This window comes from Tachyglossus aculeatus, chromosome 1 (assembly GCF_015852505.1).
Source record: "Tachyglossus aculeatus isolate mTacAcu1 chromosome 1, mTacAcu1.pri, whole genome shotgun sequence".
Classification (NCBI taxonomy): Eukaryota; Metazoa; Chordata; class Mammalia; order Monotremata; family Tachyglossidae; genus Tachyglossus; species Tachyglossus aculeatus.
In genome coordinates, this window is record NC_052066.1 from 65,152,199 (window position 1) to 65,167,162 (window position 14,964).

Below are 14,964 nucleotides of genomic sequence, written 5' to 3' on the forward strand. Positions count from 1 at the left end.
AAGCGCTCAATAAATACGACTGAATTGAATGAATTAATGATGTGTATATGACTGTGAGCCCACTGTTGGGTAGGGACCGTCTCTATATGTTGCCAACTTGTACTTTCCAAGCGCTTAGTACAGTGCTCTGCACACAGTAAGCGCTCAATAAATACGATTGATGATGATGATGATCTATAATTCCATTTATCTAGTTTGATGGTATCGACACGTGTCTACTTATTTTATTTTGTTGTCTGTCTCCCCCTTCTAGACTGTGAGCCCGACAGTAAGCGCTCAATAAATACGATTGAATGAATGAATGAATGAATCCCCATTTTACAGATGAGGGAACTGAGGCATCCAAAGTCACACAGCTGACAAGTGGTGGAGCCGGGATTTGAGCCCGTGACCTCTGACTCCAAAGCCCGGGCTCTTTCCACTGCGCCATGCTGCTTCTCTAATGTTAATATTGATAAATAAATATAAATAAATAAATAAATAAATAAATGAATGAATAAATAAATAAATAAATGTTATTGAATGAATGAATGAATGAATGAGAGGGGCGGGAGGGACGTGGCCTTGTCGGGAGGGACGTGACGGGAGGCAGTGTGGCTCAATGGAAAGAGTCCGGGCTTGGGAGTCAGAGGTCATGGGTTCTAATCGCGACTCCGCCACTTGTCAGCTGTGTGACTTTGGGCAAGTCACTTCACTTCTTTGGGCCTCAGTTACCTCATCTGTAAAATGGGGATGGAGATTGTGGGCCCCACGTGGGACAACCTGATCACCTTGTAAGCCCCCCCCCCCCAGCGTTTAGAACAATGCTTCGCATATAGTAAGGGCTTAACAAATGCCATCATTATTATTCTCTGGGCCTCAGTTCCCATAACTGTAAAATGGGGATTAACACTGTGAGCCCCATGTGGGACAACCTGATCACCTTGTAGTCCCCCCACCAGCACTTAGAATAGTGCTTAGCACATAGTAAGCGCTTAACAAATGCCATCATTATGATTTTCAGGGCCTCAGTTGCCTCATCTGTAAAATGGGGATGAAGACTGTGAGCCCCAGGTGGGACAACCTGATCGCCTTGTATTTCCCCCCCAGCACTTAGAACAGCGCTTCACACATAGTAAGCGCTTAATAAATGCCATCATTATGGAGAAGCAGCGTGGCTCAATGGAAAGAGCCCGGACTTTGGAGTCAGAGGTCATGGGTTCAAATTCTGACTCCGCCAATTGTCAGCTGTGTGACTTTGGGCAAGTCACTTAACTTCTCTGGGCCTCAGTTACTTCATCAGTAAAATGGGGATGGAGACTGGGAGCCCCACGTGGGACAACCTGATCACCTTGTAATCCCTCCCCAGCACTTAGAACAGTGCTTCACCCATAGTAAACGCTTAACAAATGCCATCATAATTATTCTCTGGGCCTCAGTTCCCATATTTGTAAAATGGGGATTAAGACTGTGAGCCCCACGTGAGACAACCTGATCGCCTTGTGTTTTCCCCCCCAGCTCTTAGAACAGTGCTTCACACATAGTAAGCGCTTAACAAATGCCATCATTATTATTATTATATTACTGTATATAGTATTATATACTAATTACATACTATGTTATATATTACAATGTAATATATGAAGCAGCGTGTCAGTGGAAAGATCACGGGCTTGGAAGTCAGAGGTCATGGGTTCGAATTCCAGATCTGCCACTTGTCAGCTGTGTGTCCTTGGGCAAGTCACTTGACTTCTCTGTGTCTCAGTTGCCTCATCTGTAAAATGGGGATGAAGATTGTGAGCCCCACGTGGGACAACCTGATCGCCTTGTCACCTCCCCAGCACTTAGAACAGTGCTTTGCACATAGTAAGCGCTTAATAAATGCCATTATTTTTATTATTATTATGTTGCCAATTGGGCAAGTCACTTAACTTCTCTGTGCCTCAGTTCCCTCATCTGTAAAATGGGGATGAAGACTGTGAGCCCCCCTTGGGACAACCTGATCACATTGTCACAGTAGGAGAAGCAACGTGGCTCAGTGGAAAGAGCCCTGGCTTTGGAGCCAGAGGTCATGGGTTCGAAGCCCAGCTCGGCCACTTTCATTCATTCATTCATTCATTCATTCATTCAATCGTATTTATTGAGCGCTTGCTGTGTGCTGAGCGTTGTACTAAGCGCCTGGGAAGTCCAAGTTGGCAACATATAGAGACGGTCCCTACCCAACAGTGGGCTCACAGTCTAGAAAGGGGAGACAGACAACAAAACAAAACATATTAACAAAATAAAATAAATAGAATAAATATGTACAAGTAAAATAGAGTAATAAATATGTGCAAACATATATACTTCCCTGTTCCCCTTTCTACAGTGTGAGCCAGCTGTCTCTTATATGTTGCCAACCTGTACTTCCCAAGCGCTTAGTACAGTGCTCTGCACACAGTAAGCGCTCAATAAATACGATTGAATGAATTGAATGAATGAATGAATATACTTGTCAGCTGCGTGACTTTGGGCAAGTCACTTAACTTCTCTGGGCCTCAGTTACCTCATCTGTAAAATACAGATTGACCGTGAGCCCCCCTTGGGACAACCTGATCACGTTGTAAACTCCCCAGTGCTTAGAACAGTGCTCTGCACATAGTAAGCGCTTAATAAATGCTATTATTATTATTGTTATTATTATTGTCACCTCTTAGAACAGTGCTTTGCACATAGTAAGCTCTTAATAAGTGCTATCGTTATTATTATTATTATTGTCACCTCCCCGGCGCTTAGAACAGTGCTTCGCACATAGTAAGCGCTTAACAAATGCCATTTACATCATTATTATTATTATTGTAGGGAGAGGGTGTGGCCTCGCCTCAGGGGGAGGGGGCGTGGCCTTATTGAGAGGGGGCGTGATGTCATCGGGAGGGGTTCGACGTCATTGAGAAGAGGCCGGGAGGGGGCGTGGCCTCACCTCATCGGGGGGCGTGGCCTCGTCTTCGGCATGACATCATCGGGAGAGGCGTGGCGTCATCGAGAGGGGCGGGGCCAGATCGGTAGGGGGCGTGGCCTCATCTGGAGGGACGTTACCTCACCGGGAGGGTGACATCATCGAGAGTTTGTACATATGTCTATTTATTTTATTTTGTTAGTGTGTTTGGTTTGGTTCTCTGTCTCCCCCTTTTAGACTGTGAGCCCACTGTTGGGTAGGGACTGTCTCTATGTGTTGCCAATTTGTACTTCCCAAGCGCTTAGTACAGTGCTCTGCACACAGTAAGCGCTCAATAAATACGATTGATGATGATGATGAGAGGGGGCGTTTCCATATCGGGAGGGGCGTGGCCTCGTCTGGAGGGACGCGTTTACCTGTATATATGTATACATGTTTGTATGTAATCATTACTCTATTTATTCATTTTATTTGTACATACTTATTCTATTTAATTTATTTTGTTAATATGTTTTGCTTTGTTGTCTGTCTCCCCCTTCCAGACTGTGAGCCCGCTGTTGGGTAGGGCCCGTCTCTATATGTTGCCAACTTGGACTTCCCAAGCGCTTAGTCCAGTGCTCTGCCCACGGTAAGCGCTCAATAAATACGATTGAATGAATGAATGAACGTGACTCGCTGGGAAGGGTGTGACGTCATCGACAGGAGGCGCGACCATGTCGGGAGGGGGCGTGGCCTCGTCTGTGTGGTCGTGGCCTCACCGAGAGGGGTGACGTCATCCAGAGGGGGCGTGACCATGTCGGGAGGGCGTGGCCTCGTCTGGAAGGTCGCGACCTCAGCGGGAGGGGGCGTGGCTGCGATGGGGGAGTGTGACGTCACCGGGATAAGTGTGACGCCATCGTGAGGGCGTGGCCATAACGGGAGGGGCGTGGCTTCACCTCATCGGGAGAGGCGTGACCTCGCATGGAGGGACGTGACCTCACTGGGAGGGGTGTGACGTCATCGAGAAAGGGCGTGACCATAGCGGGAGGAGGTTTGGCCTTGTCCGGAGGGACTGAGCCCCCTCCTTCCTCTCCCCCTCCTCATCCCCCCTGCCCTACCTCCTTCCCCTCCCCACAGCACTTGTGTATATGTTTGTACAGATTTATTACTCTATTTATTTTACTTATGCATATTTACTATTCCATTCATTTCATTTTGTTAACATGTTTTGTTTTGTTGTCTGTCTCTCCCTTCTAGAGTGTGAGCCCACTGTTGGGGAGGGACCGTCTCTATATGTTGTCAACTTGTACTTCCCAGGCGCTCAGTCCAGTGCTCTGCACACAGTAAGCGCTCAATAAATGCGATTGAATGAATGAATGAAGGTATCCTCGCCGGGAGGGGGTGTGACGTCATCGAGAGGGGGCGCGACCACATCGGGAAGGGGCGGGGCCTCGTCTGGAGGGACGAGACCTCACCGGGAGGTGTGTGACGTCATCGAGAGGAGGCGTGGCCATATCGGGAGGGGGCGTGGCCACGTCTGGAGGGACACGGCCTCATCGGGAGGGGTGTGACGTCATCGAGGGGGGGGCGTGGCCGTAGCGGGAGGGGGCGTGACCCCGTCTGGAGGGACGCGACCTCACCAGGAGGGGGTGTGACGTCATCGAGAGAGGGCGTGACCCTATAGGGAAGGGAGCGGCCTCGTCTGGGGAACGTGACGTCATCGAGAGAGCGTGGGGAGGGGCGTGGACTCGTTGGGAGGGGCGTGGCGTCATCGAGAGGGGGCGTGGCCATACCGGGAGGGGCGTGGCCCCGTCTGGACGGGAGTGTTTACCTGCGTATACGGATATACGTTTGTACGTATTTATTACCCCGTTATTTTAAATAAATAAATTTAATCATTCTTGAATGAATGAGGGCGCCGGCGACGCGGCCTCATCGGCAGGGGGCGTGGTCTCGCGATAGGGGGCGTGGCCTCGGGGAGCGCGCGCCGATAGAAAGGGCCGGGCGCGGGGGGGGGGGGTTCGTGCGTCACTTCCGGCGGGGGGCCGAGTCGGCGCGGGAGGCGGCGGTGAGCGGGCCTGAGGGAGAGGCGGCAACAGCGGGGACGACGACGACGACCACCACCACCGCCATCTTTACCCCCCGACCACCATGAGCGACAGCGGGGAGCAGAACTACGGCGAGCGGGTAAGTGGCGCCCGGAGGCGGCGGGGCCGCGGCGCCCCCCCTCCGAGCCGATCGAGCGCCGCGATCGGGGGGAGGGGGGGGGAAAGAAACCGACGCTGGACGGTGACGGAAAAACGACGACAGCAACCGAAAACAAACACAAATGAGGGAAGGAAAAGCGGAGAAGAAGGAAGGGAAGACCGGATTTATGTGGGGGACGACGGCGGTTTCTGAGGGGAAAATCCAAAATGGCGGCCGAAGTTTCCCTCATGAGGGGATGGAAAGCGGGGGGGGAGGGGGGATGGCGGCGGAATGTGGGGAAGGGAAGGAGAAGGATGAGGAGGAAGACGACGACGACGACGAGGAGGTTGGTTGGTTGGTGGGGTTGATTTCGCAGCCATCTTGGGCGGACGGGGCGGGCGCCCCGCCAGAGCCACAAAATGGCCGACGCTCATTCATTCATTCATCATCATCATCATCAATCGTATTTATTGAGCGCTTACTGTGTGCAGAGCACTGTACTAAGCGCTTGGGAACTACAAGTTGGCAACATATCGAGACGGTCCCTACCCAACAGTGGGCTCACAGTCTAAAAGGGGGAGACAGAACAAAACCAAACGTACTAACAAAATAAATAGATAAATAAATAGAGTAATAAATATGTACGAACGTATATACATACATATGACAATAATCATAATGGTATTCGTTCATTTATTCAATCGCATTTATTGAGCGCTTACTGTGTGCAGAGCACTGGGCTAAGCGCTCGGGAAGGACGATAATCATAATGGTATTCGTTCATTTGTTCAATCGCATTTATTGAGCGCTTACTGTGTGCAGAGCACTGGGCTAAGCGCTCGGGAAGGACGATAATCATAATGGTATTCGTTCATTTATTCAATCGCATTTATTGAGCGCAGAGCACTGGACTAAGCGCTCGGGAAGGACGATAATCGTAATGGTATTCGTTCATTTATTCAGTCGCATTTATTGAGCGCTTACTGTGTGCAGAGCACTGGGCTAAGCGCTCGGGAAGGACGATAATCATAATGGTATTCGTTCATTTGTTCAATCGCATTTATTGAGCGCTTACTGTGTGCAGAGCACTGGACTAAGCGCTCGGGAAGGACAGTAATCATAATGGTATTCGTTCATTTGTTCAATCGCATTTATTGAGCGCTTACTGTGTGCAGAGCACTGGACTAAGCGCTTGGGAAGGACAGTAATTATAATGGTATTCGTTCATTTATTCAGTCGCATTTATTGAGCGCTTACTGTGTGCAGAGCACTAGACTAAGCGCTTGGGAAGGACAGTAATTATAATGGTATTCGTTCATTTATTCAATCGCATTTATTGAGCGCTTACTGTGTGCAGAGCACTGGGCTAAGCGCTCGGGAAGGACGATAATCATAATGATAGTCGTTCATTTGTTCAATCGCATTTATTGAGCGTTTACTGTGTGCAGAGCACTGGGCTAAGCGCTCGGGAAGGACGATAATCGTAATGGTATTCGTTCATTTATTCAGTCGCATTTATTGAGCGCTTACTGTATGCAGAGTACTGGACTAAGCGCTTGGGAAGGACAGTAATTATAATGGTTTTCGTTCATTCATTCGTATTTATTGAGCGCTTACTGTGTGCAGAGCACTGGACTAAGCGCTCGGGAAGTACAGTAGTCATAATGGTATTCGTTCATTCATTCATTCGTATTTATTGAGCGCTTACTGTGTGCAGAGCACTGGGCTAAGCGCTTGGGAAGGACAGTAACTATAATGGTATTCGTTCATTTATTCAATCGCATTTATTGAGCGTTTACTGTGTGCAGAGCACTGGACTACGCTCGGGAAGGACGATAATCATAATGGCATTCGTTCATTTATTCAATCGCATTTATTGAGCGCTTACTGCGTGCAGAGCACTGGGCTACGCTCGGGAAGGACGATAATCATAATGGTGTTCGTTCATTTATTCAATCGCATTTAGTGAGCGCTTACTGTGTCAGAGCACTGGGCTAAGCGCTCGGGAAGGACGATAATCATAATGGTATTCGTTCATTTGTTCAATCGCATTTATTGAGCGCTTACTGTGTGCAGAGCACTAGACTAAGCGCTTGGGAAGGACAGTAATTATAATGGTATTCGTTCATTTATTCAATCGCATTTATTGAGCGCTTACTGCGTGCAGAGCACTGGGCTAAGCGCTTGGGAAGGACAGTAATTATAATGGTATTCGTTCATTTATTCAATCGCATTTATTGAGCGCTTACTGTGTGCAGACCACTAGACTAAGCGCTTGGGAAGGACAGTATAATGGTATTCGTTCATTTATTCAATCGCATTGAGCGCTTACTGTGTGCAGAGCACTGGACTACGCTCGGGAAGGACGATAATCGTAATGGTATTCGTTCATTTGTTCAATCGCATTTATTGAGCGCTTATTGTGTGCAGAGCACTGGGCTAAGCGCTCGGGAAGGACGAGAATCATAATGGTATTCGTTCATTTGTTCAGTCGCATTTATTGAGCGCTTACTGTGTGCAGAGCACTGGACTAAGCGCTTGGGAAGGACAGTAATTATAATGGTATTCGTTCATTTATTCAGTCGCATTTATTGAGCGCTTACTGTGTGCAGAGCACTAGACTGAGCGCTTGGGAAGGACAGTAATTATAATGGTATTCGTTCATTTATTCAATCGCATTTATTGAGCGCTTACTGTGTGTAGAGCACTGGACTACGCACGGGAAGGACGATAATCATAATGGTATTCGTTCATTTGTTCAATCGCATTTATTGAGCGCTTACTGTGTGCAGAGCACTGGACTAAGCGCTTGGGAAGGACAGTAATTATAATGGTATTCGTTCATTTATTCAATCGCATTTATTGAGCGCTTACTGTGTGCAGAGCACTGGACTAAGCCCTTGGGAAGTACAATAGTCATAATGGTATTCGTTCACCTATTCAATCGCATTTATTGAGCGCTTACTGCGTGCAGAGCACTGGGCTACGCTTGGGAAGGACGATAATCATAATGGTATTCGTTCATTTGTTCAATCGCATTTATTGAGCGCTTACTGTGTGCAGAGCACTGGACTAAGCGCTCGGGAAGGACAGTAATCATAATGGTATTCGTTCATTTGTTCAATCGCATTTATTGAGCGCTTACTGTGTACAGAGCACTGGGCTCAGCGCTCGGGAAGGACGATAATCATAATGGTATTCGTTCATTTGTTCAATCGCATTTATTGAGCGCTTACTGTGTGCAGAGCACTGGGCTAAGCGCTCGGGAAGGACGATAATCATAATGGTATTCGTTCATTTGTTCAATCGCATTTATTGAGCGCTTACTGTGTGCAGAGCACTGGACTAAGCGCTCGGGAAGGACAGTAATCATAATGGTATTCGTTCATTTGTTCAATCGCATTTATTGAGCGCTTACTGTGTGCAGAGCACTGGGCTAAGCGCTCGGGAAGGACAGTAATCATAATGGTATTCGTTCATTTGTTCAATCGCATTTATTGAGCGCTTACTGTGTGCAGAGCACTGGACTAAGCGCTCGGGAAGGACGATTATCATAATGGTAGTCGTTCATTTATTCAATCGCATTTATTGAGCGCTTACTGTGTGCAGAGCACTGGACTAAGCGCTTGGGAAGGACAAGTTGGCAACAGAGAGAGACGGTCCCTACCTAACAGCGGGCTCACAGTCCATTCATTCAATCGTATTTATGGAGCCCTTACTGTGTGCAGAGCACTGGGCTAAGCGCTTGGGAAGTACAAGTCGACAACATAGACGGTCCCTACCCAACGTCGGGCTCATTCATTCATTCAATCGTATTCATTGAGCGCTTGCTGTGTGCAGAACACTGGACGAAGCGCCTGGGAAGGACGATAATCATAATGGTGTTTGTTCATTTATTCAATCGTATTTATGGAGCGCTTACTGTGTGCAAAGCACTGTAGTAAGCGCTTGGGAAGGACAAGTTGGCAACAGAGAGAGACAGTCCCTACCCAACAGCGGGCTCACAGTCCATTCATTCAATCGTATTTATGGAGCGCTTATTGTGTGCAGAGCACTGGACTAAGCGCTTGGGAAGTACAAGTTGGCAACAGAGAGAGACGGTCCCTACCCAACAGCGGGCTCACAGTCTGTTCATTCATTCAATCGTATTTATTGAGCGCTTACTGTGTGCAGAGCACTGTACTAAGCGCTTGGGAAGTACAATTGGGCAACATAGACGGGCCCTACCCAACAGTGGATTCATTCAATCGTATTTATTGAGCACTTACTGTGTGCAGAGCACTGGACTAAGCGCTTGGGAAGTACAAGTTGGCAATAGACACGGTCCCTACCCAACAGCGGGCTCGCAGTCTATTCATTCATTCATTCGTATTTATTGAGCGCTTACTGTGTGCAGAACATTGGGATAAGCGCTTCGGAAGGACAAGTCGGCAACAGATAGAGACGGTCCCTGCCCAACAGTGGGCTCATTCATTCATTCGATCGTATTTATGGAGCGCTTATTGTGTGCAGAGCACTGGACTAAGCGCTTGGGAAGTACAATAATAATAATAATGGTATTTATTCATTCATTCAATCAATCGTATTGAGCGCTTACTGTGTGCAGAGCACTGGACTAAGAGCTTGAGAAGTACAAGTCGGCAACATATAGAGACGGTCCCTGCCCAACAGTGGGCTCATTCATTCATTCAATCGTATTCATTGAGCGCTTACCGTGTGCAGAGCACTGTACTAAGCGCTTGGGAAGTACAATAGTAATAATGGTATTTGTCTATTCATTCATTCAATCGTATTTATGGAGTGCTTACGTGTGCAGAGCACTGGACTAAGCGCTTGGGAAGTACAAGTTGGAAACAGAGAGAGACGGTCCCTCCCCAACAGCGGGCTCACAGTCCATTCATTCAATCAATCATATCTAGGGAGCGCTTACTGTGTGCAGAGCGTAGGACTAAGCGCTTGGGAAGTATAATAATGATGGTATTTGTCCATTCACTCAGTCGTATTTATGGAGCGCTTACTGTGTGCAGAGCACTGGGCTAAGCGCTTGGGAAGGACAAGTTGGCAACGTAGAGAGACGGTCCCTACAGTGGGCTCATTGATTCATTCAGTTGTATTTATGAAGCGCTTACTGTGTACAGAGCACTGGACTAAGCGCTTGGGAAGTACAAGTTGGCAACATATAGAGACGGTCCCTACCCAACAGCGAGCTTACAGTCCATTCATATTTATTGAGCGTTTACTGGGTGCAGAACACTGAACTAAGCGCTTGGGAAGTACAAGTTGGCAACATAGAGTGTCGGTTCCTACCCAACAGTGGGCTCATTCGTTCAATCGTATTCATTGAGCGCTTACTGTGTGCAGAGCACTGTTCTAAGCGCTTGGGAAGTACAATAATAATAATAATAACAATGGTATTTGTTCATTCAATCGTATTTACTGAGCGCTTACTGCGTGCAGAGCACTGGACTAAAAGCTTGGGAAGTACAAGTTCGCAACAGATAGAGACGGTCCCTCCCCAACAGTGGGCTCATTCATTCATTCAATCGTATTCATTGAACGCTTACTATGTGCCAAGCCTTCTCAGACTGAGCCCCCTCCTTCCTCTCCCCCTCCTCCCTGCCTTACCTCCTTCCTTCATTCATTCATTCAATCGTATTTATTGAGCGCTTACTGTGTGCAGAGCACTGGACGAAGCGCTTGGGAAGTACAATAATAATAATGGTATTTAAGTGCTTACTATGTGCAAAGCCTTTCCAAACTGAGCCCCCTTCCTTCCCCGCGCTTTACCTCCTTCATTCATTCATTCATGGAGCGTTTACTGTGTGCAGAGCACTGTACTAAGCGCTTGCGAAGTGCAATATTAATAATAATAATGGTATTTGCTAAGTGCTTACTATGTGCAAAGCCTTCCCAGACTGAGCCCCCTCCTTCCTCTCCTCCCTTTCCCCCTGCCTTACCTCCTTTATTCATTCATTCAATCGTATTTATTGAGCACTTACTGTGTGCAGAGCACTCTACTAAGCGTTTGGGAAGTACAGTAATAATAATGGCATTTAAGTGCTTACTATGTGCAAAGCCTTCCCAGACTGAGCCCCCTCCTTCCTCTCCCCCTCCTCCCTGCCCTACCTCCTTCATTCATTCAATCGTGTTTATTGAGCGCTTACTGTGTGCAGAGCACTGGACTAAGCGCTTGGGAAGTACAAGAATAATAACGGTATTTGTTAAGCGCTTGCTGTGTGCAAAGCTTTCCCAGACTGAGCCCCCTCCTCCCCCTCCCTATCCCCCCCCACCTTACCTCCTTCCTTCCTTCATTCAATCGTTCATTCATTCATTCAATCGTGTTTATTGTGTGCCTGCTGTGTGCAGAGCACTGTACTAAGCGCTTGGGAAGTACAATAATAATAATAATAATAATGGTATTTGTTAAGCGCTTACTATGTGCAAAGCCTTCCAGGACTGAGCCCCCTCCTTCCTCTTCCCCTCCTCCCGGCCTTACCTCCTTCACTCTTTCATTCATTCAGTAGTATTTATTGAGTGCTTACTGTGTGCATAGCACTGTACTAAGTGCTTGTACTGTGCTAAGTACTGTATTAAGTACAATAATAATAATAATGGTATTCAAGCGCTTACTATGTGCAAAGCCTTCCCAGACTGAGCCCCCTCCTTCCTCTTCCCCTCCTCCCCCTCCCCACTGCCATACCTCCTTCCTCTCCCCCTCCTCCCCTTCCCCCCTGCCTTACCTCCTTCCCCTCCGCACAGCACATGAATATGTTTGTACGTATTTATTACTCTTTATTTGTACATATTTAGTCTATTTTATTTTGTTAATATGTTTTGTTTTGTTCTGTCTCCCCCTTCTAGACTGTGAGCCCAATGTTGGGTAGGGATCGTTTCTATATGTTGCCAATTTGTACTTCCCAAGCACTTAGTACAGTGCTGTGTACATAGGCCTTCCCAGACTGAGCCCCCTCCTTCCTCTCCCCCTTCTCCCCCTCCCCTATCCCCCCCCCGCCTTACCTCCTTCCCCTCCCCACAGCACCTGTATATATGTATATGTGTTTGTAAAGGTTTATTACTCTATTTTATTTGTACATATTCTCTTTATTTTATTTTGTTAATATGTTTTGTTTTGTTCCCTGTCTCCCCCTTCTAGACTGTGAGCCCAATGTTGGGTAGGGACCGTTTCTATATGTTGCCAACTTGTACTTCCCAAGCGCTTAGTACATCGCTCTGCACACAGTAAGTGCTCAATAAATATGATTGAATGAATGAATGAATGAATGAAAGCACTGTTCTAAGCGCTGGGGAGGTTACAAGGTGATCAGGTTGTCCCCCGGGGGGCTCACAGTTTTCATCCCCATTTTATAGATGAGGGAACTGAGGCCCAGAGAAGTGAAGTGACTTGCCCAAAGTCACACAGCTTACAGTTGGCGGAGCCGGAATTTGAACCCTTGACCTCTGACTCCAAAGCCCGGGCTCTTTCCACTGAGCCACGCTGCTTCTCCGGCAACATACAGACGGTCCCTACCCAACAGCAAGCTCACAGTCTAGGAGGGGGAACAGTCTATAAGGCCTACCTTCATTCATTCATTCATTCATTCATGCCATCAGTCAGTCGTTCAATCGTATTTATTCATTCATTCATCAATTTCCATCGTGTTTAGTGAGCGTTTATTGGGTGCAGAGCACTGGGCTCTCGTCCTCCCTTCAAAGCCCTACTGAGAGCTCACCTCCTCCAGGAGGCCTTCCCAGACTGAGCCCCCTCCTTCCTCTCCCTCTCTCCACTACCTTACCTCCTTCCCCTCCCCACAGCACCTGTATACATGTATATGTGTTTGTACGTATTTATTGCTCTATGTTATTTGTACATATTCTATTAATATGTTTTGTTGTCTGTCTCCCCATTAAGCGCTTACTGTGTGCAGAGCACTGGACTAAGTGCCTGGGAAGTACAAGTTGGCAACATACAGAGACGGTCCCTACCCAACAGCGGGCTCACAGTCAAGAAGGGGGAGACAGACAACAAAACAAAACATATAAGCCAAATAAAATAAATAGAAAAAATATGTACAAGTAGAATAAATAGAGTAATAAATATGTACATGCATATATACAGGTGCTGTGGGGAGGGGAAGGAGGTAAGGCAGGGGAAGGGGGAGAGGAAGGAGGGGGTTCAGTCTGGGAAGGCCTGGAGGAGTTGAGCTCTCAGCAGGGCTTTGAAGGGAATAGACAGGCGGTCCCTACCCAACAGCGGGTTCACAGTCTAGAAAACGAAACATATTAACAGAATAAATAGCATAAATATGTACAATTAAAATAGAGTAACAGATATGTACAAACATATATACAGGTATTTAGTGAATCATTCATTTAGTCGTATTTATTGAGTGCTTACTGTGTGCAGAGCACTGGACTAAGTGTTTGGAAAGTCCAAGTCGACACCAGATAGAGATGGTCCCTACCCAACAACGGGCTCACCGTCTGGAAGCATTTAATCATTCATTCTGTCATGTTGATCATTCATTCATTCAGTCGTATGTATTAAGCGCTTACTGGGTGCAGAGCACTGGACTAAGCACTTGGGAAGTTCAAGTTGGCAACATAGACGGTCCCTACCCAACAACGGGCTTGTTGCACTCAATAAGCGCAGTAAGCACTCAATAATAATAATAATAATAATGATAATGGCATTTAAGTGCTTACTATGTGCAAAGCACTGTTCTAAGCGCTGGGGGGATACAAGGTGATCAGATTGTCCCACGTGGGGCTCACAGTCTTCATGCCCATTTTACAGATGAGGGAACTGAGGCTCTGAGATGTGAAGTGACTTGCCCAAGGTCACACAGCAGACATGTGGCAGAGCTGGGATTCAAACCCATGACCTCTGACTCCAAAGCCCATGCTCTTTCCACTGAGCCACACTGCTTCACAATAAATACGATTCCTTCATTCAATCGTATGTAGTGAGAGCTTACTGTGTGCAGAGCACTGGACTTGGGAAGGACAAGTCAGCAACATATGGAGACGGTCCCTACCCACCAACGGCTCACAGTCTAGAAGCATTCAATCATTCATTCCGTCGTATTGATCAGTCATTCATTCATTTGTATTGAGCGCTTACTGTGTGCAGAGCACTGGGCTAAGTGCCTGGGAAGGACCAGTTTTCAACATAGCGAGACAGTCCCTACCCAACAATGGGCTTGTTGCGCTCAGTAAATACGATTCATTCATTCATTCGTATTGAGTACTTACCGTGTGCAAAGCACTGTACTGAGCGCTTGGAAAGTACAAGTTGGCAACATAGAGACGGTCCCTACCCAACAGCAGGCTCACAGTCTAGAAGGGGGAGACAGACAACAAAACATGTTAACAAAATACAATAAATAGAATGGTAAATATGTACGATTGAATGAGTGAACGGGCTTGATTGAGCGCTTACTGTGTGCAGAGCACTGTACTAAGCGCTTGGGAAGGACAAGTTGGCAATATATAGAGATGGTCCCTACCCAACAATGGGCTTGTTGTGCTCAATAAGCGCAGTAAGTGCTCAATAAATATGATTCATTCATTCATTCAATTGTATTGAGCGCTTACTGTGTGCAGAGCCCTGGACTAAGCACTTGGGAAGTACGAGTTGGCAACATACAGAGACGGTCCCTACCCAACAGCAGGCTCACAGTCTAGAAGGGGGAGACAGACAACAAAACATATTAACAAAATAGAATAGTAAATATGTACGATTGAATGGATGAATGAATGGGCTTGATCGAGCGCTTACTGTGTGCGGAGCACTGTATTAAGCGCTTGGAAAGTTCAAGTTGACAACAGATAGAGACGGTCCCTACCCAACAGCGGGTTCACAGTCTAGAGCATTCAGTCATTCA

The 14,964-nt window shown here is 47.2% G+C and overlaps 1 protein-coding gene across 4 annotated transcripts in view; it reads left to right on the forward strand.

Moving 5' to 3' along the window:
• Positions 1-4,948: 4,948 nt before the first annotated feature.
• TRA2B (transformer 2 beta homolog) overlaps positions 4,949-14,964 on the forward strand; it is a 37,265-nt gene continuing 27,249 nt past the window's right edge. For 3 of the 4 annotated variants that reach the window (XM_038743291.1, XM_038743321.1, XM_038743392.1), the window contains exon 1: positions 4,949-5,080. In XM_038743291.1, the coding sequence (XP_038599219.1) occupies positions 5,045-5,080 (36 nt within the window). In that variant the 5' untranslated portion in view covers positions 4,949-5,044. The remainder of the gene's footprint in view (positions 5,081-14,964) is intronic. The other variant, XM_038743442.1, reaches the window with a different exon arrangement.